The following is a 24,942-nucleotide window of genomic DNA, read 5'->3' on the forward strand; positions in this document are numbered from 1 at the left end:
GTCAGAATCGTGGAAGTCCCGACAATAAATGACATCCATCGGTTGCCAAAGTCAAGCCGGGGTTTCAGGATGCTAGCTGTTGTGGAAGTTCTGTGTAAACAAAGGATGGGAGCTACAGCCAGGCGAGTTTATCATCCTCGGTTAGCAATAATCACATCTCCCATCTCTCAGTGGGTGTAGAGGGAAGCGGTAAAGACGATGTCCCTCCTGATAGCCAGGGATGCTTTCTCCATTTTGCTCCCCAACACGGAGTCACCCACGATACGTGCGGCCTGGCGCACCTCCTTCAGGACCTCGTCCAGACGCTGGATGCAGCGGACCACCGTGCCTTCCTGGACGTCTGTGAGCTGCGTGATGTCTGCAAAGGGCTGCGGTGACGGGAGGGATGATGCACGATGTGATGCAGAGAAGTGAGTTTATTGCTACAGCGGCATCAAACTCACCATGCCTCTGGCCCAGCAGTAGACCACTTCTGTCAGGCCGAACTTGAACTGGCCCACAAATTCTTCGGCAGTCTGCGGCAACCCACAATCCCTCTGGAGCTCTCCGATACGCTGAGCTACCGATAACACCCGATCGATGCCCTGAAAGGAAACATCAATAGAGAAACGGAGGGATACAATACAATACAATACAAGATAAAAAAACCTGAGTTGCCAAGCGACCGCCTCAAAATCTGGAGGATTTGGACAGTGTAAGAAAGGAGCGGATCAAACTGCAAGAAATGTCTGACTTGGATCAAAAACTTATTTCCAACACTGTAACTTAATTGGTCCAAAACACTCATGTCATATAGAGGATCTTTGACTAGTATTTTTTTTTTTTTAGCAATATAGCAATATGTTTTAGCAATATAAACATCACAACACTCCTATCATATCGAGGATCGTTGACTTTTTTCTTTTTAAAAAGGTCAAAACATCAGAAGACTCTTGTTTCGAGAGGATCTTTGACTAGTATTTTTTTAAGCAATATAGCAATATGTTTTAGCAATAAAAACATCACAACACTCCTATCATATGGAGGATCGTTGACTATTTTTTTAAAAAAAAAGGTCAAAACATCAGAAAACTCCTGTTATATAGAGGATCTTGGACAAGCATTTTTAAATAATAGGTCCTTAAAACAGCTGGACATGTCTGATCTTTGGCTAGTTTTTTGTTGTTGTTGTTGTTGCAACAAGTTCTTCATATCAGAACACTCGTATCATGTAGAGGATCTTTGACTAGCATTTTTTTTTCCAATACGTCAGAACATAAGAACACTCAAGTTACATAGAGGATCTTTGACTAGAATTTTTAAATAATAAGTCTTAAAAACATCTGGACATGCATGTGATATACAGGACCTCTGATTAGCATTTTTTAAAATGGGTCCTTAAAAGCAGCTGGACATGTCCGTCATATAGAAGATCTTTGACTAGGTTTTTTTTTCATATATAGGATTTTTTGACTAGTGTTTTTTGCAATATGTCTTTAAAAACATCACAGCGTCCTCTAGAGGATCTTTGACTATTTTTTTTTGCAATGGTCAGAACATCAGAACACTCCTTTCACATAGAGGATCTTTGACTAGGTTTTTTTTTCATGTATAGTTTTTTTCCTAGTGTTTTTTGCAATATGTCCTTAAAAACATCACAACGTCATCTAGAGGATCTTTGACTATTATTTTTTATTTGCAATGGTCAAAACATCAGTACACTCCTTTTATATAGAGGATCTTTGACTAGGTTTTTTTTCATATGTAAGTTTTTTTACCTAGTGTTTTTTGCAATATGTCCTTAAAAACATCACAACATCATCTAAAGGATCTTTGACTATTATTTTTTTTTTGCAATGGTCAGAACACTCATTTCATTTAGAGGATCTTTGACTAGGTTTTTTTTTCATGTATAGTTTTTTTCCTAGTGTTTTTTGCAATATGTCCTTAAAAACATCACAACGTCATCTAGAGGATCTTTGACTATTATTTTTTTTTTTGCAATGGTCAAAACATCAGTACACTCCTTTTATATGGGTGATCTTTGACTAGGTTTTTTTTCATATATAGGTTTTTTACCTAGTGTTTTTTGCAATATGTCCTTAAAAACATCACAACGTCATCTAGAGGATCTTTGACTATTATTTTTTATTTGCAATGGTCAAAACATCAGTACACTCCTTTTATATAGAGGATCTTTGAATAGGTTTTTTTTCATATGTAAGTTTTTTTACCTAGTGTTTTTTGCAATATGTCCTTAAAAACATCACAACATCATCTAAAGGAACTTTGACTATTATTTTTTTTTGCAATGGTCGGAACACTCATTTCATTTAGAGGATCTTTGACTAGGTTTTTTTCATATACAAGTTTTTTTACCTTGGGTTTTTTGTAATATATCCTTAAAAACCTCACAACGTCATCTAGAGGATCTTTGACTATTATTTTTTTTGCAATGGTCAGAACACCAGAACACTCCTTTCATTTAGAGGATCTTTGACTAGGTTTTTAGGTTTTTTTTCATATGTAAGTTTTTTTACCTCGTGTTTTTTGCAATATATCCTTAACAACATCACAACGTCATCTAGAGGATCTTTGACTATTATTATTTTTTTTTGCAATGGTCAGAACATCAGTACACTCCAGTCATATAGAGGATCTTTGTTTATGTTATGTTGTTATGTACTTGCAATGCAGACAGCATAACAGTATCTTACCTCTTGAAGCGTGTTGGTGACATGCGGCTCCACTTGCGTTTTCTGTGTGAATATCAAACAGGACAGCAGGGCGGCGCTCTCCTCGGGCGCCAGCGGACTCAGCACGTTCTCGAACAGCAGTTCGGTGAGCAGCAGCTCGTGGCTGCTGATCTGACAGGCCACTCGGCCTTTGAGCTGCACGGCGCCGCTGCTGTCTATGTACTGGAGAGACTGCAGCACCTGAGAGCCACGCCGGCGAGGTAAATACTTATAATTAGGTAATAGGTAAAGTGAATGCCAGATTGGCACCGTGTCTTATTCAAACCTTGATCCTCTGGTGGTACTCAGGCAGCAGAGACAGCGACTGGTCGGACACCAAAAAGAGCAGCTTGTCTAGCTCCTCCTGCACACTCATCCTCTCCCTCACCTTTGCAAACTGAAACACATCAGCAATAAAACATCATTAGCAACAAAGTCCATATTTTTGCCTAATATGTCAACATGATACTATTTTTTTCCTCTTATTATAACTTTATTGTCATAAAGAACAAATGTGCTATATGAGGTACCTGTTCTACAAAAGTCGGTGAGTGGATGCAGTTGAAATCCTTCAAGCTGTCCTGCAGCACGCGGAGGCGCAGGGACGCCTCCACCACGTCGACGCTCTTCAGCTGAAGGTCGTTCACGGGGTCGAGGGTGGAGATGCCGCCGGGGTTGGCCTCAGCCATTCGCAAGAGCTCCTGGGCGGCTGTGGAGATGGCCTGGCCAGGAGGTTCGTTTCTGGAAGAGAGAATAGGTTCAATTCCTGATGTTTTTAGTGGTTTTCATTCATTCATTTTCTACCGCTTATCCTCACAAGAGTCACGGGGGTTGCTGGAGCCTATCCCAGCTGTCTTCAGGCGAGAGGCGGGGTACACCCTGGACTGGTGGCCAGCCAATCACAGGGTACATATAGACAAACAACCATTCACACTCACATTCATACCTATGGACAATTTGGAGTCGCTAATTAACCTAGCATGTTTTTGGAATGTGGGAGGAAACCGGAGTACCCGGTGAAAACCCACGCATGCACGGGGAGAACATGCAAACTCCACACAGAAATGGCCGAGGGTGGAATTGAACTCGGGTCTCCTTGCTGTGAGGATGTGCGCTAACCACTCACATTCAATTTAGAGTTGTAACCTAGCATGTTTTTGGAATGTGGGAGGAAACCGGAGTACCCGGAGAAAACCCACACATGCACGGGGAGAACATGCAAACTCCACACAGAGATAGCCGAGGGTGGGATTGAACTTGGGTCTCCTAGCTGTGTGGCCTGCGCACTAACCACTTTTTATGCCGCATGTCCTCCAATGAACTGCTTTGCTCAGACACAATGCAGAATGGGAAACTTAAAAACTCATATTGGTACTTCTTTGTATATTTTTAGGTACACCTTTGGAGTGTTAAGTTACTGTGTGATGAGTTTAGTGTTTTTGCGAGCATAAACATGGCTAAATAAACTAATAGACATATACGCGTGCGTGGGGAGAACATGCAAACTCCACACAGAGATAGCTGAGGGTGGAACTGAACTCGGGTCTCCGAGCTGTGAGGCATGGGTGCTAACCACTCATCCACCATGCAGCCGTTTTTACTGGTTTCTGGGCAAAAAAAAAACATGTGACCTCGCATCACCCTGCCCATGCCATGTCATTTTCACATCCATATCTCTCCTCAATACCGCCACCCGTGCTCACCAAGCATAAATATCGAACTTATACACTAACATACATACTGTACGTATGTGCAAGGCCTAGTGGAAATTGCGTGTCAAACCTGAATCTGGGCTGTTGTCTCTTGTGGTAGTTGTCGATGATCCTGTCAGGGATCACTTTCAGGGTCTTCACTGTGATGGCAGTGATGTCCTGCAGCTTTAGCTTCTGCACCGTGTGGCTGCATGGACCTGAAACAAAATGCAGGATAAACATCTTATTTTGTAATTATTTACTGTATATTCTGTCATACCTCGTTTATCGAGATTAATATAGCATAGAAAACCCCGATCTTTACACATGGTATTAATATTATTACCCATAGAACATCAGAATACTCCTTACATATAGAGGATCTTTGACTAGGTTTTTTTTCATATATAGTTTTTTTACCTAGTGTTTTTTGCAATATGTGCTTAAAAACATCACAACATCATCTAGAGGATCTTTGACTATTTTCTTTTTTTTGCAATGGTCAGATCAGAACACTCCTTTCATATCGAGGATCTTTGACTAGGTTTTTTTTTTCATATATAGTTTTTTTACCTAGTGTTTTTTGCAATATGTCCTTAAAAACATCACAACGTCATCTAGAGGATCTTTGACTTTTTTTTTTTTCAAAGGTCAGAACATCATAACACTCCTTTTATATAGAGGATCTTTGACTAGGTTTTTTTTCATATATACTTTTTTTTACCAAGTGTTTTTTTTCAATATGTCCTTAAAAACATCACAACGTTATCCAGAGGATCTTTGACTATTATTATTATTTTTTTGCAATGGTCAGAACATCAGAACACTCCTTTCATATAGAGGATCTTTGACTAGGTATTTTTTCATATATAGTTTTTTTTACCTAGTGTTTTTTGCAATATGTCCTTAAAAACATCACAACGTCATCTAGAGGATCTTTGACTTTTTTTTTTTTTCCAAAGGTCAGAACATCAGAACACTCCTTTCATATCAAGGATCTTTGACTAGGTTTTTTTTTTTCATATATAGTTTTTTTACCTAGTGTTTTTTGCAATATGTCCTTAAAAACATCACAACGTCATCTAGAGGATCTTTGAATATTATTATTATTTTTTTGCAATGGTCAGAACATCAGAACACTCCTTTTATATAAAGGATCTTTGACCAGGTTTTTTTTTATATTTAGGTTTTTTTACCTAGTGTTTTTTCACATTTCTAATAATAGGCCGTATTCAACCACGACACAGCAATAACTGATTTTTTTTTTTTTTACGTGATATAGTGAGTACGGGATGTGTGTGTATGTGTGTTGTTAAATCATTGACCAACCTTCAGGGATGAAAAGTGCGGTGTTGTAGAGGTGAGGAAAAGCTCGACTGTCGCTTTCGTTTCCGTCCATTTCCTCGTTGCCTTTCTCACACATGATGAGCGCCGTGAAGGTGCGATTCACTGCATCATTGGACACCTGCAGAGCAGATGAACCACATCGATGCCAAAACCGCTTCCTCTGGGCATCATTCAGCTTTCTTATTCCTGCCAATGGCAGTGTGCAATTCACGTGATATATATAAACACTGAAATATCTCCCAATGTGTGAATTACTGTCTGCAGACCAGATCCAGGTTTTACGAAACCTTTTGCCAGGTACACGCTGGGCATGCTGGGAGTCTGGTAATTGTGGAAAAGCACCAAAAGGTGCATTTATGGAGTGTGCATGCAGTCCTTGAATTGGGACAATGACGTTATGGCTTTTCTTCTTCTACCATCAGCTATCTTACCTGTTTTTGCATGTCACCTGGGAATTGCTATGATTCAATGTGATATGTTAAGTTATGATTCAATCGTGATTCATTTTAGCACAAAACATTTTCTCTATATACACGCCTGCCTACCTGCAGGATAACTCCCAGGGCGTTGAGATGCTGTTTGTTGTTGACCAAAACAACTCGGCCTACAGATAGAGCTTTCAGTCCGTTAACCGACTCCAGAATAGCACGCTGCAATCAAAGAGAAAAGACTCGCTAGTACAATTAACAGGGGGTTGGAAAGGTTTGAGGTAAGTTCGTGGCACCTGGAGGATATCTCTCGTGGTTCGTAGCTCCGTCACAGTGTGGTAGTAAGGCAACAAATCAGACAGTTGGCCCTCGTTGGCCACAGAGGGTAGCGTGGCCAGTGCCTTCTTCAATTGTGTGATCCTCTCCTCTTGAGCCTAGAAGAGGACGACGATGTGTTTTTTTTCTGTGGCAATTTTAAAAATGCACGACACTGGAATCTACCATGACTGACATTCATTTATTCATTCATTTTCTACCAATTTCAAGCCAATCACAGGGCACATATAGACAAACAACCATTCACACTCACATTCATACCTATGGACAATTTGGAGTCGCCAATTAACCTAGCATGTTTATGGAATGTGGGAGGAAACCGGAGTACCCGGAGAAAACCCACACATACACGGGGAGAACATGCAAAGTCCACACAGAGAGGGTGGAATTGAACTCGGGTCTCCTAGCTGTGAGGTCTGCGCCCTAACCACTACACCGCCGTGCAGCCCCCATGACTGACAATAAACAATAAATAATCTCTTTTTGCATGTTTGCGATCAAGCAAATTATATTAGTCAATGTTATAATAATAATATACTAATACATTGACTAATATACATTGACTAATATTAAAATATTAGTCAATGACAACACAACTACACACCAAATGAAACTGTTATTATTCAGGGAGAAAAAAAATCCAAACCTACATCCAAACCCAGCCCTGCGTGGAAAAAGTGATAAAACATAACTGAGATTAACTGCGATCTAATCTAAAGCTTTGGGACTCAGGCAAACCACACAGAGAGCCATTATCCACAAATGGCTAAACCATGCAATAGTGGTGAAACTTCCTAGGAGTGGCCAGCCAATCACAATGACCCCCCAAGAGTGCAGCAACGACTCATCCAAGGGGGTCACAAAAGACCCCACAACAACATCCGACGAACTGCAGGTCTCACTTAATTCATTCATTCATTTTCTACCGCTTTTCCTCACGAGGGTCGCGTGGGGTGCTGGAGCCTATCCCAGTACAGGGTACACCTGGTGGCCAGCCAATCACAGGGCACATATAGAGAAACAACCATTCACACTCACATTCATACCTATGGTCAATTCATATCCACTTAATATCAGTGTTGATGACTCCACCATCTATAATGTTACCTGAGTGTCTCTGTGGCTTTCAGAGAAGCTCCTCCTCATCATGTCCGTCACATGGAGAGCCTCAACTCGCAACAGGTTGAGGATCATGGTGTAGGTCAGTCTGAACTGTGAGTGGAGGGTAGTGGGCTTACCCTGGAAGACAGAGTTGAGATGATGTTTTCAATTGCGTTAATCTGCTCTAAGATCATTTCCACACTCCTCATTTATCACTGTTCATTGATTGAGTTTGTTGTGGGTTATGGTTGCAACTATGTATAATTATGATTATGTTATCATTATTGTAAGTGATGTGAGATCATTTAAACCTGCAATAAAAGCCTCTTGTTCCGCTAATAAAGTCTGGTGCTTGTCTCGCTGAACCATTACTGACACCTAGTGGTGGTCATAATGGCTTATATGTGTATTTTTAAGACATTTTATGCTTGAAAATGTTTAATTTGAGAGAAAAAAATACATAAAGTTTGCTGAAATATACATATTTTTTTAACTATTAAGTCCTTAGTCAACCACCATGCAGAGGGGCAACCCCCACAACCCTTCATGTGTAAAAAAATGGTAATGGTTTTATTTCATTTGAACATGCATCAGATTACAATTGAATGCATCCCATAATCAGTTCACAGTTCCACATGTCCAAAAGGAGTAGGAAGAAGCAAAGCTTATTAAATCCTACCCCTCCATCCGGTACTTTTATGATCAGTAACTGTTACATTTGTTCACTTCCTGCTTTCCTAATATAATTTAGTTTTTATTATTGTTAAAAAAATAAAAAAATAAAAATAAAAATAAAAATAAAAATAAAAATAAAAATAAAAATAAAAATAAAAATAAAAATAAAAATAAAAATAAAAATAAAAATAAAAATAAAAATAAAAATAAAAATAAAAATAAAAATAAAAATAAAAACTTAAATTAAATAATAAAAAAACTTCAATTATATTTGGAAAGCAGGAAGTGAACAAATGTAACAGTTACTGATTGTAAAAGTACCAGATGGAGGGGTAGGATTTAATAAGCTTTGCTTCTTCCTACTCCTTTTGGACATGTGGAACTGTGAACTGATTATGGGATGCATTCAATTGTAATCTGATGCATGTTCAAATGAAATAAAACCATTACCATTACCATTACCAATATACAAGCCACCCTACCCACGGACGGGGATATTCAGCTTTTAGGTAAAAATTTCAGGATGAAGCTAACATAAAGGTCCTCACCAGCATCATGACATGTAGATCAGACATCTCGTGAACGCCGGCTTTGCAGAGGATGATGACGGTGCCTGTTGCGTCAAGACCTCTTCTGCCGGCTCTACCCGCCATCTGGATATATTCACCTTTAAAAAAAAAAAAATTAAATTGATTCACGTGAACTATGATTCATGTGCATAGACTGGTAGTTATAAGAGTACCAGGCAACAGGTTTCTAAAGCCGGTTCCGTCATGTTTCCGGATGCTGTCGAACACCACAGTCCTGGCAGGCATGTTGACTCCCATTGCGAAGGTCTCTGTGGCAAACAGCACCTACGATGTGGACACATAACTTATACAACTTATGGTTTATTGTGACCTCGGTGCTTGCCGAAGCAGTCAGACTGACCTTTACAAGACCTCTTGAGAAGAGCATCTCAATGACCTCCTTGAGTATGGGCAGGATTCCGCTATGATGGACAGCCACTCCTCTCTTCAGTAGGTCTCTCATGAGAACAATCTAAACAGGTCATACAAAAGTAAATTAATTATTTATTGACACTCAGGTGTCAGTGTTTTTTAAGTTCATACGTGGCAAACTAACAAACAACACATATACAGTCCTGTCCTGAAAATACGGTTTGTTTTGATTTTTTTTCCAATATCTGTTATAATTATGGGTGTCTAGGCATGTGAGTCTGCCCTTCATATTCTCAGTCCTTCACAGGAGGCCCCTTGTATATGTGGTTTCCGATATTTATCAAAAGCTTAGCATGAAGAGTTCGACATGTTCTCTAGAAGCCATTTTTAAGGTTGTATCGATTTGTCTTATTAATTTGTCTTTGCTAATTGCTTGTTGCTAGCACCGGATTTTCCCTTGACAGAAATACAACTGTATTACTATAATTATCATATCATATCATATAATTATCATTAAAACATAATTATCAGTTTGGAGTGGCTAATTAACCTAGCATGTTTTTGGAATGTGGGAGGAAACCGGAGTACCCGGAGAAAACCCACGCATGCATGGGGAGAACATGCAAACTCCACACAGAGATAGCCGAGGGTGGAATTGAACTCGGGTCTCCTAGCTGTGTGGCCTGCGCACTAACCACTTTCTATGCCGCATGTCCTCCAATGAACTGCTTTGCTCAGACACAATGCAGAAACACTTCAAAACTCATATTGGTACTTATTTGTATATTTTTAGGTACACATTTAGAGTGGTAAGTTACTGTGTGATGAGTTTAGCGTTTTTGCAAGCATAAACATGGCTAAATAAACGAATCTAGACATGTTATTTTCGGTAACAGACAGCTGTGAGGCATGTGTGCTAACCACTCAACCACCATGCAGCGGTTTTTACTGGTTTCTGGGCAAAAAAAAAACGAGCTGTGAGGTCTGCGCGCCAGCCCCATATCATTAAAACATACCTGAACATATTTCTGATATTTTTACTGAAAAAAAATGACATTTTGGAGAGTCGTTTACGTACCTGAGGAAGCTGTCTGTCTCCTCCTCGTAGACGACTCAGGCTCTTTTGGAAGAATGAGTGGATCTCTGCTTTTTCTATTGACGTGGTCAAGTCCATGGAGTCCAACGAGCGGGCGTTCTCATCGCAGCGTGTGCGAGAGAACGTGAAGGCCACCACGGGAGTCTGCTGCCGCTGGGCCAGGAAGTGCAAGAGGGTGAGCCACACTGCTCGGTCCTGAAATAATACACAGAATTTTAACTAATTTTTTTGTTTTTTTTATTATAAGAGCATCAACTTGCACAGCAGGGAATTAATGACCTGACTAGCAGAGGTGTTCTGAGATGTGTTCTTTGTGCCAAAAGACTGGGCATATTTGCTGGTGCGTTCCTTTTTGGCATCCACAGCTGCGTAGTACCTGAAAAAGCCAATACCTTATATTATAATCATTTCCAGCTGTAGTAATCAAACGTGGTACCCTTTAGTGAGGAAGTTCCCTGCAGCATCCACCAGCAGGAACATCTCCTTTTGGGTCTTTGTGTTATTTCCGGTGTACAGATAATGCTCCAAAGGCACAGGCCTCTTCAACGTGCTGATCACGTAAATATGCCTCTTCTTAATACGACTGGACGGTCAAAGAGAGGAAACGTATTTGAGTCCAATTGACAAGATCACACGGTGTCTTGATATTATTATTATGGCAAATTACCCAATCCACTCGCTAAACTCCACAGCGTTTGGCACCGTGGCGCTCAACAGAATGATGCTGACATGGTCGGGAAGCATGATGAGAACCTCCTCCCACACGACCCCTCTCTAAAAAAACGATGAAAGAAAGTGTTATGGTTTCATCTGAATAATACGAAGAAGTCGGAATGTCGATATCCTGACCTCGGCATCGTTAATGTAGTGGACCTCGTCGAATATGACCCACTCCAAGTCTCTGATGACCTCTGAACCGTTGTACAGCATGGACCTGCGAGTCAAGAAAAGTGGTGCATTTCGGGACCATTTCATTTTGGGGAGGGGTTAAATATCGTAATTTCTGGTGTATCAACCAGCTAATTTATAGCTAAATTCTAACCATGTGACATCTACTACTAAACTCATCACACAGCAACTTAACACTCAAAAGGTGTACTGAAGAAATATACACACAGGTACCAATAGGAGTGTAAAATAAAAGCTTCCACATAATGCATTGCATCTGAGCAACACTGAGCAATGATGTCAGCCTCCCTCTGGGCTCCTAAGGCTCCCTCTGGTGGACAAAGATAGCATTAAAAATGCTTTGCTCAGGCGCAATGCATTATGGGAAAACCTGTAGTTGTATAGTTGTTAGTAATAGTTGTTTTTTTTTCTTCATTTCAACCTCATATTGGTACATGTTTGTGTATTATTTGGGTGTAACGTTTGGGTGTTAAGTGGCTGTGTGATGATTTTAGTGTTCTTTGTAAGATGATACCGTGAGTCAGATTGTTGTATTGAGTGGCACAGTATTTATGATTCTTTGACATGTTGCTTATATACTGTATGTAAAAAAAAATATTCTCTAAATTTTGTGTGGCTTGTACACCAGAATTTATGGAAGTATTTAATAGGGGTGTCAAAAGATCTTGTGAGATTGTGGACTTTTTTCATTGTACTTTTCTTAAAAGCAAAGTCTTGTGTCGTTCTCATAGACCCAATCTTGTGAACCGAGTGCCTTGTGACACCCTTACTAATTTAACTAATTGTTCTCAATTGTGTAAGAATACCTGAGGATCTCAGTGGTCATGATGAGACAGGAAGACTCAGGACTGATTTGGACGTCACCTGTCAGGAGACCCACATCCCCAAACGTGGTCTTGAAGTCTCTGAACTTCTGATTGGACAAGGCCTTGATTGGGGAAGTGTAGATGGTCCTGTTAGAAGACACAATTAAGAATTCAGAAAAAAAAAATAATCACCTTCAATATAATTATATTAAAACCAGTAATTACAATTAGCTGTTAAAATTGTCAAATATTTATTTTGACCATCTCTGTGTGGAGTTTGCATGTTCTCCCCGTGCATGCGTGGGTTTTCTCCGGTTTACTCTGGTTTCCTCCCACATTCCAAAAACATACTAGGTTAATTGGCGACTCCAAATTGTCCATAGCTATGAATGTGAGTGTGAATGGTTGTTTGTCTATATGTGACCTGTGATTGGCTGGCCACCAGTCCAGGGTGTACCCCGCCTCTCGCCCGAAGACAGCTGGGATGGGCTCCAGCACCCCCCGCGACCCTCGTGAGGATAAGCGGTAGAAAATTAATGAATATTTTTTATTTTGGCATCATATCGGGTCATACATGTTCGTATATTTGTATATACACCTTTGGAGTATTAAGTTGCTGTGTGAGGAATTTAGCACTGCCAGTGAAGTGCTCTGACATCCAATGGGTTGACAAACGTGTTCTAAGTGCACTGATGGCATGTGATTGGCTCCTGCCCAAAAAAAAAAGCTTTCTCAGCGACTCACGATCGCCACGGTATTTAAACAATTTGTAGCAATGTGAGTGTGAATGGTTGTTTGTTGTATATGTGCCCTGTGATTGGCTGGCCACCAGTTCAGGGTGTACCCCGCCTCTCACCCGAAGACAGCTGGGATAGTCTCCAGCACCCCCCACGACCCTCGTGAGGATAAGCAGTAGAAAATGAATGAATATTTTTTATTTTGGAGTCATATCGAGACATGTTTGGATATACACCTTTGGAGTATTAAGTTGCTGTGTGAGGAATTTAGCACTGATTGGCTGGCCACCAGTCCTCGTGAGGATAAGCGGTACAAAATGAATGAATGTATATTGACAAAAAAAGGGTTCTGTGCATGTGTTCATCATTTAATGGGCTTTGGTGCCCTCTAGTGGTACTCATAAGCCAAGACTGGCTTCAACACGGGGCATGAAACTGTTTGAAATGAATATGTGGCAGTTGAACCAGGTAACCACATCCACTCCATTGGTTAAAAACAATCATAATATTGAAAATGACCAGCATCTACAAACCTTGTCATGTGTTTCTGTGAGAGCGCGATGGCATATTCAGCCACTACGGTCTTGCCAGCGGATGTGTGAGCGGCCACAAATACAGATTCATGGGCCTCCAGTCGCAATATGGCTTGTTTCTGGAATACGTCTAATTCAAACGGCCACTGAAAAAATAAAAAAAAAAAATGTCAAAGTGCAATTGTTCGACGTGTTGGGAGGAAACTGAGCAGGAAGGATGAGTACCTTGAAAGCAGGATGGGGAATGCGTTTGTAGAAATCCTCGCATGGTGAACTTATGTCCACAGGTACGGCCCATTTTTTATTATCTTCTGGCTTGTCATTCTGCTTTGAGTTCGCATCGTTTGCCTTGTTCAAACGAGAGGAGGATGACACCGTCTCCTGATTGGAGAAAGACAAATACAGCATGACAGTAAGCAATGTGTGTATTTCTAACCCTAACCCAACAGGACAATGATGAAAACCAAGGTTTCCCCCTACAAAAAAATGTTATCTGAAAATGCATAAAATACACATTTACATGCAAAGCCTATTAGAGTTGCTAACTACACCGTCAACAAGCATGTGATTTATAGTTTAGTATAGTTTAGTATAGGTTAGCGCGCAGACCTCACAGCTAGGAGACCGGGGTTCAATTCCACCCTGAGTTTGCATGTTCTCCCCGTGCATGCGTGGGTTTTCCTCGGGTACTCCGGTTTCCTCCCACATTCCAAAAACATGCTAGGTAAATTAGCGACTCCAAATTGTCCATAGGTATGAATGTGAGTGTGAATGGTTGTTTGTCTATATGTGCCCTGTGATTGGCTGGCGACCGGTCCAGGGGTGTACCCCGCCTCTCGCCAGAAGACAGCTAGGCAGTGACTTTATTTGACAGGAGCCAATCATGAGCTAGGAATAAACTCATGATGAGCTTGTCAACCCATTGGATCTTACAAACACTAAACTCATCACACAGCAACTAACACTCAAATGTTATACCTCGGAAATATAGAAACATGTGAGCTTTATATAAAAACATTATAAAGTGCTCTGGCTGCACGGCGGTTGAGTGGTTAGCACACAGACCTCACAGGAGGTTCCGAGTTCAATTCCGCCCTCGGCCATCTCTGTGTGGAGTTTGCATGTTCTCCCCCGTGCATGCATGGGTTTTCTCCGGGTACTCCGGTTTCCTCCCACATTCCAAAAACATGCTAGCTTAATTAGCGACTGTCCATAGGTATGAATGTGAGTGTGAATGGTTGTTTGTCTATACTATGTGACTGGAGTAAAATATCAAATAAATGCCGTACTTGGATGCCCAGGTCGTCGAGGCTGTTTGTTCTTGGTAGTTTTTTTGCCTCCTCGTGTCCTCGGCCTTCCACCTTCTCGTCGACATCAGCCACCAAGTCAGTGACGTCATCAGAAGCGGACAGCAGCGACATGAGGTTGACCTCTGGCTTCGCTATTTTCGCTTCTTCATGATGCATACATTTAAAAACAGGGCAAAAGTACATAAGTTGGTTTGTCATTTAATTGTTTTAGTTTCTAAAAAAAGGCTAACAATATGTTAGATATACTTCTTTTTTCTCCCAACTACCCTCATGTCCTCCTTCACTACATCCATAAACCTCCTCTATTGGTCTTCCTCTACGTCTCCTACCTGGCAGCATCCTTCTACCAATATATTCATCTCTCAACCATGTCCCAACCATCTCAGTCTGGCCTATTTGACCTTATCTCCAAGGCCTCTAATATGTAATATCCCTATGATCCTATCCATCCTGGTCACTCCCAATGAGAACCTCAGCATCCTCATCTCTGACATGTCCCAACCATCTCAGTCTGGCCTCTCTGACTTTATCTCCAAGGCCTCTAACATGTAATGTCCCTATGATCCTATCCATCCTGGTCACTCCCAATGAGAACCTCAGCATCCTCATCTCTGACATGTCCCAACCATCTCAGTTTGGCCTCTCTGACTTTATCTCCAAGGCCTCTAATATGTAATGTCCCTATGATCCTATCCATCCTGGTCACTCCCAATGAGAACCTCAGCATCCTCATCTCTGACATGTCCCAACCATCTCAGTCTGGCCTCTCTGACTTTATCCAAGGCCTCTAACATGTAATGTGCCTCTGATGTACTCCTTCCTGATCCTATCCATCCTGGTCACTCTTAATGAGAACCTTTTCCTGTTATCAGTTTCCTGTTAGATATACAGTATATTTATTGTGTGTTATTATGATTTAGTATTTACTCTTTCAGTCTATTTTCCCCATTTTTGCTGTTTTTTTTTGTTCAATTTCTACAATGTGCGGTAAGTCAATAAAAAAAAATTACAGGGGCCGCACTTTGAACACCTAACTATCAGGGATCTAGAATGAACACAACTGAATTAGTTCAGTATGCATTTCGGCACACAAACCTTTATCAGTGAAGTCCATTCCAGCTTTAAAACCAGGAGGAATTCTGAGTAAATCTGTGGGTAAAAAACAGAAAATATTAAAGAACTTCAATAACACCCATGTTAAAATTATAGTAGAGTCGACCCTCAGAAATGGATCCCATTTTGGATTATTTTCCCCCATCTATTATCAATAAAAAATGCAGTTGGGAAGTGGTACATGCACCAAAAAGTCAAAAAATGACAAACTGTAATATCAACTGCTGCCAATCTGCTCCGTCTTGTTTTGCTCACCATTTTCAAAGTCTATTTCCTGTTCCAGCTCAGATTTGTTCTTGATTTGGTCCAGAGTAAGTTCCTCCATCCCTCCTGTGCAGAGGCAGAATGGAAACAAAATTATGTATGTGGAATCAAACTATGGAAAATAAAAATAAAAATAAAAATAAAAATAAAAATAAAAATAAAAATAAAAATAAAAATAAAAATAAAAATAAAAATAAAAATAAAAATAAAAATAAAAATAAAAATAAAAACTTAAATTATATTAAGATAAAATTTAAAATAAATATTAAAAAATTAAAAACAAAATTTAAATTATTAAGAAAGCAGGAAGTGAACAAATGTAGCAGTTACTGATTGTAAAAGTACCAGATGGAGGGGTAGGATTTAATAAGCTTTGCTTCTTCCTACTCCTTTTGGACATGTGGAACTGTGAACTGATTATGTGATGCATTCAATTGTAATCTGATGCATGTTCAAATGAAATAAAACCATTACTAAATAAGGGTTACTACATATCGGAGGTGTTGTCCTACTATCCACTATAAAATGCATTCAACTCACCAGGCAGGAAGGGATAGTTGGTATTGCTCCCTCTCAGGCTCTCTGAAGGAGGTCCGGGTTTCCGTTGTAATGATAGCGAGTTCTTAGCCGAAAGGCTGGTGTTCTCCAATAAAACCTCAAGGTGAATTGCGACAGCTCAGATTCCTAATACGTATGGGTCCAAAAAGCAAAGAAGCGTGACTGAATACCTCTGTGAAATCCAGCAGCATTCCTGTGGTGGGATCTCTGACGACGGACAGGCCGGAATGGAGCGGAGACTGAGTGCAGTTGAAGAGAGAGTCCAGGTTTATGTTTCTCTCGGTCACTCTGGAAGACACAAGAACCAGTAGAGTAATTGTTCTGTGTATTGTGGATTAACAACACTTCTTTTTATGGTAGAATACACACTTGAGGAACCTCTGGAAGGCAAAGTCTGTGTTGTGTAAAGGAAGCCAGGCAGGGTCCTGTAAAAACTGTTTCTTTACTTCATCCTCTAAACTCAGGCTGGTGGGGGGAAGACCATTAGGGAGCTGGTGAAGGAAAGAAAGCACAAGATTCTTAATTAAGTAAAGATAACCTGATGCACCGGCAATTATCCTGCATTAGCAATACTGACTGTAGTCTGTGGAGGGAAAGGCAAGCCGGGTGAAGGATGTGTGATGACTTCAAACCTGCCAGAACATCCCATCTCCAGCAGGGACAGAGGGAGGTCCATGGGGCCCACCGGGGGCACGTCTACAGTACGGAGATGTAAACAAACACATGCATACAGGACACAACTAAAATAGTGCCGTAAACAATGTTTTCCTCAAGAATAATTAATGTATTTTACATTTATTGACATTGTTTTACAAGTTAGCAATAGGCTAAGTGAACACCAAAAGCAATAACGGTAAAGAGAACAGTCAACACCACAGTCAAGCAATGAAAGTGAAAGCGTTTAAGATGAAGCACGGTTCTTTTCAAATTTTTACTTTCGATTTTAAAAAAATGATAGAACTTTCTATTTAAAAAAAACAAACACTTACTCATTCTGTCCATATTCTCAATCACCGGTGTTGAGTTGTCGTTGTGGTCGCACCGGAAGTAGCTTCCTCGATACACGGAAGTAGCTTGTTCGATACACGGAAGTGGCTTGAAAGCGAAGTTAGCTTAAAGCAAAAACGATAAAAGCAATATTTTTTTTAGTCTCAAACGCAATAAAAAATGGTGTGAAATATAAAAAAGCCGTTACGAAGCAATGACCACCTATTATACAAGTTAACTTTTTTGTTTTTTTTCCTCCCACCGATCGTCGCCACGTTTGACGTCATATTAACGCGACTATGTTTTTGTTCGCTTTTACTCGACGTAGATGTAGGTGAGCAGAAGCATGAAATGATCGGTGATATTTCTACTATATTTCCTGCAACGAGAATATTATTTGCTTTATTACGTTACTTCTGCAAAATTTATATTTTTTGTGCGGGTAAGTTCACGTTATGGTGTTTATGTCGATTGTGTTTAACGATTATCTATTCTTTGTGTTACTGATTGGCTAACAATTACTATTGCTGTGCGTAGGGAAGCTGCTGTCATCATGGTGATGTTTCCCATTTCACTGACTGAAGAAGAAGAGGCTTTGCAAAAGAAATATGCGAAACTCAAGAAAAAGGTAACGGTTCATGAGTTATGCATAAAAAATATAGATATGTTGAGTGAAAAAAAAACATTTTAGATCACTTTTCTTGTATGTTTTTTTTTATCATGGTTCAGAGAAAGGCACTACTTGCACTTAAGAAGCAGAATACAACCAATCAGACTAACCAGAGTGGATTAAAACGGAGTAAGTGTCATTTTCTGTGATTCACAAAAGGTCAAGGATGAATTTCTGTCACAATTGTTTGTTTTCTATTGTTTTCTATTATACACCCTTTGCTCGCAGCACTGTCTGACCAGCCGGTTGTTGACACTGCCACGGCAACCGAGCAAGCCAAGATGTTGATCAAATCGGGTGCAATCAGCGCCATCAAATCGGAGAATAAAAACTCTGGCTTTAAACGCTCTCGTATGCTGGAGATTAAACTGAAGGTGAGATATTGTCCTCTTATTGTCATTAGTGTCATTTCGTCTAATTCTGCATGTTTACTCGCTATTCCACTTTTTTGTGCATTACAGGACCCTGAAAAAGGTCCAGTTCCTGCTTTTTTACCTTTCCAAAGGAGCGTCTCTACAGATGAAGAGCAAGTAGAGGTACTGTGGAGTCACAAACCAAAGCAAAAAATAATGTAAATCTAACAAATAACGCATTTAATCGAGAATTATTGTAGTTTTACATGCAGAAAACAATGCAAAATAGATATAAATGTCACAAAAATAACTCTAAAGCCACATACTTGCTCACTCGAACTTGTAAACGTCACCAGCAAGTACAATCATCATTGCACACACTGTTAGGTGTCGCTCTTAAACTGTTCCCCCCTGCAACCTGTGTTCATTAGGAACTTTCAAATGACAGACGGTCCCTTTAGTCATTCATCATTCATTCTAACAAATTAGTAACAAATTTGCAAAAGGAGTAGGAAGAAGCAAACATCCTTATTTATATATATACAGTTTTTAACAATATTAGAGCCTTCTAGACATGAAATAACACCCCTATAGTCACCTTTACACTCCTTTCATTCATTCATTTTCTACCGCTTTTTCCTCACGAGGGTCGCGGGGGTTGCTGGAGCCTATCCCAGCTGTCTTCCTTTGGGCGAGAGGCGGGGTACACCCTGGACTGGTGGCCAGCCAATCACAGGGCACATATAGACAAACAACCATTCACACTCACATTCATACCTATGGACAATTTGGAGTCGCTAATTAACCTAGCATGTTTTTGGAATGTGGGAGGAAACCGGAGTACCCGGAGAAAACCCACGCATGCACGGGGAGAACATGCAAACTCCACACAGAGATGGCCGAGAGTGGAATTGAACCTTGGTCTCCTAGCTCATGCACACCATAAAGATGTTTAAAGGAATTATTAAAAAAATCGCAACAGAGTACGAAAACCAAGACATATTTTTTGTGAGATACTTCTATCAAGTGGCGGCACGGCGGTCTAGTGGTTAGCGTGCAGACCTCACAGCTAGGAGACCAGGGTTCAATTCCCACCCTCGGCCGTCTCTGTGTGGAGTTTGCATGTTCTCCCCGTGCATGCGTGGGTACTCCGGTTTCCTCCCACATTCCAAAAACATGCTAGGTTAATTGGCCACTCCAAATTGTCCATAGGTATGAATGTGAGTGTGAATGGTTGTTTGTCTATATGTGCCCTGTGATTGGCTGGCTAGTCCAGGGTGTACCCCGCCTCTCGCCCGAAGACAGCTGGGATAGGCTCCAGCACCCCTTGCGACCCTCGTGAGGAAAAAGTGGTAGAAAATGAATGAATGAACTTCTATCAAGTCTGGTGCTTGTGTGTCTGACACCTAGTGACCAAAGTAGAATACTACAGGCTTAAAAGCTTATGTTGTATTTGTTTATTTAGCAATTTTTAAGCTAGAAAATGATTAATTTAGGACAACAAGCCTTAGTAGAGTTTGTGGTTTTGGACTATGATATTTACATTTTTTTGTGTGTGTGTGTTTTTCCTAGTCGGGAAGGCGATCCCACAGGAAGTCACTATATGAGAGGTAGTATTGCACTTCCTGGACACTTTAATACACTTGATATACACAGATTCTATATGTGAAACATAAATTCCACACAGCTTCGTCAGCTCGAGTGACAGATACCGGGATGAGGACGACTCAGGCGGCGTATCTTCCAGCCGAGAGATGGACAGAGACCGTGATCGAGAGCGGGATCGGGACCGTGACCGAGAGCGGGAAAGCAATCGTGATCGAGAACGTGAGCGGGATCACGAACGTGACAGAGAGCGAGAAAGGGACCGTGACAGAGAGCGAGGAAGGGACCGAGATAGAGAAAGCGAAAGGGATCGGGAACGTGACAGGAACAGAGAGCGTGACCGGGAGAGGGATCGGAGCAGAGAGCGGAGCAGTGAGCGGGATCGGGAGCGTGAGGGGGAAAGAGAGAGAGATGGGTCCTTCAGACGTGAGTAAGAAGATAGTAGACTCATGTTTTTTGGTTCATTATTGGGTTTTGAAACCTTTTTTTTTTTTTTTTGACCCCTTTTTCCATCAGGGTCGGATTCATATCCTGAACGGCGAGTGAGGAAAGGGAACACGGTGTACGTTTATGGATCGGGGCTCTCTGAGGACAGCATGCGCTCTGCTTTCTCTCAACATGGCAACATCATTGACCTCTCCATGGACAACCCACGCAAGTATGGAACCATAAATTTATCAATTTTGAATCTGAGTGTATTATTCACCGTGTCTTATTTTGATTTCCAGTTGCGCTTTCATTACCTTTGAGAAGATGGAGTCTGCAGACCTGGCCGTAGCTGAGGTTGGCATCAACTTTAAACCTATTATTTATTAATAATTAATAAGCTACATCAAGGAACCATCACATGCTTTTTTTTGAATTTGCACAATTCAACATGTCTGAAAAGGTAAACAGAAGAGGTTGAGCTAACAGTATTTAGCCTCCATATCTTTTACTGCTAATTCATTCATTCATTTTCTAACACTTATCCCCTTACGAGGGTCGCGGGGGTGCTGGAGCCTATCCCAGCTGTACACCCTAGAATGGTGGCAACATACAACATTATTAATAAATTTGCAAAAGGAGTAGGAAGAAGCATGTGAGTGTGAATGGTTGTTTGTCTATATGTGCCCTGTGATTGGCTGGCGACCAGTCCAGGGTGTACCCCGCCTCTCGCACGAAGACAGCTGGGATAGGCTCCAGCACCCCCCTTTGCGACCCTCATGAGGAAAAGCGGTAGAATGAGTAGGAAGAAGCAAACAGTCTTATTTATATATACAGTTTTTAACAATATTAGAGCCCTCTAGACATTAAATAACACCCCTATAGTCACCTTTTACACTCCTATTACACAAAAAAGTAAGTTTGTGTTGCTGTAAATGTGTGCTGATGCACCGAGAGCTGAGTGCCCTCAATATCCTAAGGGGGGTATTTTAATTAGTAGAGTCACCTTTAATTAATTGTGATTAATTCACAGAAAAATTGTTTGTTTCAGACATGCATAGTAACATTATTAATAAATTTGTAAAAGGAGTAGGAAGAAGCAAACAGCCTTATTTATATATACAGTTTTTAACAATATTAGAGCCCTCTAGACATGAAATAACACCCCTATAGTCACCTTTACACTCCTTTCATTCATTCATTCATTTTCTACCGCTTTTTCTTCACGAGGGTCGCGGGGGTGCTGGAGCCTATCCCAGCTGTCTTCGGGCGAGAGGCGGGGTACACCCTGGATTGACTGGTGGCCAGCCAATCACAGGGCACATATAGACAAACAACCATTCACACTCACATTCATACCTATGGACAATTTGGAGTCGCCAATTAACCTAGCATGTTATTTTTGGAATGTGGGATGAAACCGGAGTACCCGGAGAAAACCCACACATGCACAGGGAGAACATGCAAGGGTGGAATTGAACCCTGGTCTCCTACCTGTGAGGCCTGCGCGCTAACCACTCCACCAACGTGCAGCCCGGAAAACATATTAAGTGAGAAAAGTGATTGCCACCTAAAGCTAATAACTGGTTGGGCTTCCTTTAGAAGCAACAACTGCAATCAAGCGTTTGCGATAACTTGCAATGAGTCTTGAGAATTTTGGCCCAATCATCTTTGCAGAATTGTTGTCATTCAGTCACATTGGAGACTTTTCCAGCATGAAGCCTTTTTAAGGTCATGCCACAGCATCTCAATAGGATTGCTGGAGCCTATCCCAGCTGTCTTCGGGCGAGAGGCGGGGTACACCCTGGATTGACTGGTGGCCAGCCAATCACAGGGCACATATAGACAAACAACCATTCACACTCACATTCATACCTATGGACAATTTGGAGTCGCCAATTAACCTAGCATGTTTTTTTTGGAATGTGGGATGAAACCGGAGTACCCGGAGAAAACCCACACATGCACAGGGAGAACATGCAAGGGTGGAATTGAACCCTGGTCTCCTACCTGTGAGGCCTGCGCGCTAACCACTCCACCAACGTGCAGCCCGGAAAACATTAAGTGAGAAAAGTGATTGCCACCTAAAGCTAATAACTGGTTGGGCTTCCTTTAGAAGCAACAACTGCAATCAAGCGTTTGCGATAACTTGCAATGAGTCTTGAGAATTTTGGCCCAATCATCTTTGCAGAATTGTTGTCATTCAGTCACATTGGACACTTTTCCAGCATGAAGCCTTTTTAAGGTCATGCCACAGCATCTCAATAGGATTGCTGGAGCCTATCCCAGCTGTCTTCGGGCGAGAGGCGGGGTACACCCTGGATTGACTGGTGGCCAGCCAATCACAGGGCACATATAGACAAACAACCATTCACACTCACATTCATACCTATGGACAATTTGGAGTCGCTAATTAACCTAGCATGTTTTTTTTGGAATGTGGGGTGAAACCGGAGTACCCGGAGAAAACCCACGCATGCACGGGGAGAACATGGCCGAGGGTGGAATTGAACCCTGGTCTCCTAGCTGTGAGACCTGCGCGCTAACCACTCGACCACCGTACAGCCCGAAAAAACATATCAAGGGAGAAAATTGAAAACTGGTTGGGCTTCCTTTAGCAGCAACAACTGCAATCAAGAGTTTGCGATAACTTGCAATGAGTCTCATCTTTGCAGAATTGTTGTCATTCAGTCACATTGGAGACTTTTCCAGTATGAAGCCTTTTTAAGGTCGTAGGATTGCCGGAGCCTATCCCGGCTTTTTTGAATAGATCTGTAAAGCAACATATTACAGCTGAAGATGTATTAATATTATCTTACTGGGTTTGTTGCCCCCCCACCCCCACCCCCACCCCCACCCCCCAGTTGAACGGGAGCACGGTGGGAGACGTTCATATCAAAGTCAGCATCGCCAGGAAGCAGCCCATGCTGGACGCCGCCACGGGCAAATCTGTGTGGGCCTCTCTGGGTAAAACGATGACTGTTTTGTTTTTGTTTATATTTTGTGTCCATCTTCACGTTTTCATACTTTTTTCCTCTCTTTTCTTCTCAGCTGTGCACAACAGCACCAAAGGTTCTTACAGGGACAAGAGGAACCAAGTGGTGTACAGTGAAGATTTCCTGTAGTTTTTTTAGCGCCGATTTCTACTCTCAAAGGCTCTCTATTTTATGCTTTTTGGTTACAATCCAGCAGCCTACAATCCAAATATTAAATTTTTCCCATATTGTTTAGATTTTAAGTATATCTTTGACAGTAACTTTTTTTTCTTGATGATATTCACCCAACAGTGGTTGAAGGATAGAAATTACGGATGTCCGATAATATATCGGTTGACCTTGGTATCAGATTTTTTTTTTTTACCCGATCATGTTGGAATAGACAATATTAGCATATAAGTTTTTGGCAAAAAAAAAGTCAATAGATATTAAGGTTTTTTTTTGTTTGCACACACTTTTGCTTAATAAAAGTAACGCAATATAAAGTATGTAGAAGACATTTTTTTTTGTGCGAGATCTGCAAAGAACACTTGATTGGGTGTTGTTGATAACCAATCGAACCGCACGTCTTTCGGAGTTTGAGGGGAATTTTCAGGCAAAAATTTGAAATCTTGAAATTCCAGTTAGCTAACCGCTAGTCCACCGTGCAGCCCAACAGACTAACACCTCACATGAAAATGCTGAGTCAATGAGTTTAAACCTGTGAAAACAGTAAAAAAAAAAAAAAACATGCTAATGTTAGCATGCTAACAATGCTAACAGTTTTCCACTTGTTTTTTTTTTCATTTTAACTTACTTACTTGTAAATTTTCTTCTGGTGATTATGACTTTATTCTCGTGACATTATACATTTTTCAATGACATTATTTTTCCTCAATATACCGACGTTATTCTTGTAAAAATGATAACTTTCTTGTTTACTATAATATTTTTACTTTATTATTGTAAAATTACTGTTCCTGCATAAATCAGTCATATGTAAATACGTGATAATAAGAAAGAAATAACATTTTTCTTTCAATTTTTCAACTTTATGCTACTAAAATGACATTATTTTTCCTCATAATATTCCAACGTTATTCTTGTAAAAATTATAACTTTCTCGTTTACTATAATATTTTGACTTTATTATTGTAAGATTACTGTTCCTGCATAAATCAGTCATATGTAAATATGTGATAATAAGAAATAACCTTTTTATTTCAATGTTTCAACTTTATGCTACTAAAATGACATTATTTTTCCTCATAATATTCAGACGTTATTCTTGTAAAAAGAAATACTTTCTCATTAGCTTACTATAATATTTTGACTTTATTATTGTAAAATTACTGTTGATTATTCAC

The 24,942-nt window shown here is 40.6% G+C and overlaps 2 protein-coding genes across 3 annotated transcripts; one reads left to right on the plus strand and one right to left on the minus strand.

The window, feature by feature from the left end:
* Position 1: 1 nt before the first annotated feature.
* Positions 2-17,627, minus strand: skic2 (SKI2 subunit of superkiller complex). The gene is made up of 29 exons (XM_058046441.2): positions 17,549-17,627; positions 17,137-17,255; positions 16,929-17,050; positions 16,730-16,847; positions 16,542-16,656; positions 15,993-16,067; positions 15,720-15,773; positions 14,604-14,767; positions 13,540-13,695; positions 13,315-13,460; positions 12,045-12,191; positions 11,179-11,263; positions 10,997-11,103; positions 10,766-10,912; positions 10,609-10,705; positions 10,312-10,524; positions 9,223-9,333; positions 9,035-9,146; positions 8,841-8,959; positions 7,624-7,755; positions 6,477-6,614; positions 6,298-6,402; positions 5,735-5,870; positions 4,497-4,623; positions 3,245-3,455; positions 3,001-3,111; positions 2,697-2,915; positions 444-584; positions 2-368 (listed from the first exon to the last, which is right to left on the minus strand). Exons 1-29 carry the CDS (start codon positions 17,559-17,561, stop codon positions 168-170), a joined length of 3,741 nt encoding a protein of 1,246 aa, XP_057902424.2. The 5' UTR covers positions 17,562-17,627; the 3' UTR covers positions 2-167.
* On the plus strand, positions 10,462-24,268 carry nelfe (negative elongation factor complex member E). 2 transcript variants are annotated; one of them, XM_078791922.1, is made up of 11 exons: positions 10,462-10,504; positions 18,084-18,174; positions 18,276-18,345; positions 18,445-18,590; positions 18,678-18,752; positions 20,142-20,179; positions 20,257-20,600; positions 20,691-20,832; positions 20,903-20,957; positions 23,465-23,567; positions 23,652-24,268. In XM_078791922.1, exons 2-11 carry the CDS (start codon positions 18,100-18,102, stop codon positions 23,723-23,725), a joined length of 1,122 nt encoding a protein of 373 aa, XP_078648048.1. In that variant the 5' UTR covers positions 10,462-10,504; positions 18,084-18,099; the 3' UTR covers positions 23,726-24,268. The 2 variants fall into 2 exon arrangements, with proteins under 2 accessions (XP_078648048.1, XP_057903053.2); XM_058047070.2 differs by lacking the exon at positions 10,462-10,504 and adding an exon at positions 17,852-17,988.
* The last annotated feature ends 674 nt before the right edge of the window (positions 24,269-24,942 follow it).

This window comes from Doryrhamphus excisus, linkage group LG7 (genome assembly GCF_037039965.1).
Source record: "Doryrhamphus excisus strain RoL-2023G ecotype Guam linkage group LG7, RoL_Dexc_Guam_v1.1, whole genome shotgun sequence".
NCBI classification, from domain to species: domain Eukaryota; kingdom Metazoa; phylum Chordata; class Actinopteri; order Syngnathiformes; family Syngnathidae; genus Doryrhamphus; species Doryrhamphus excisus.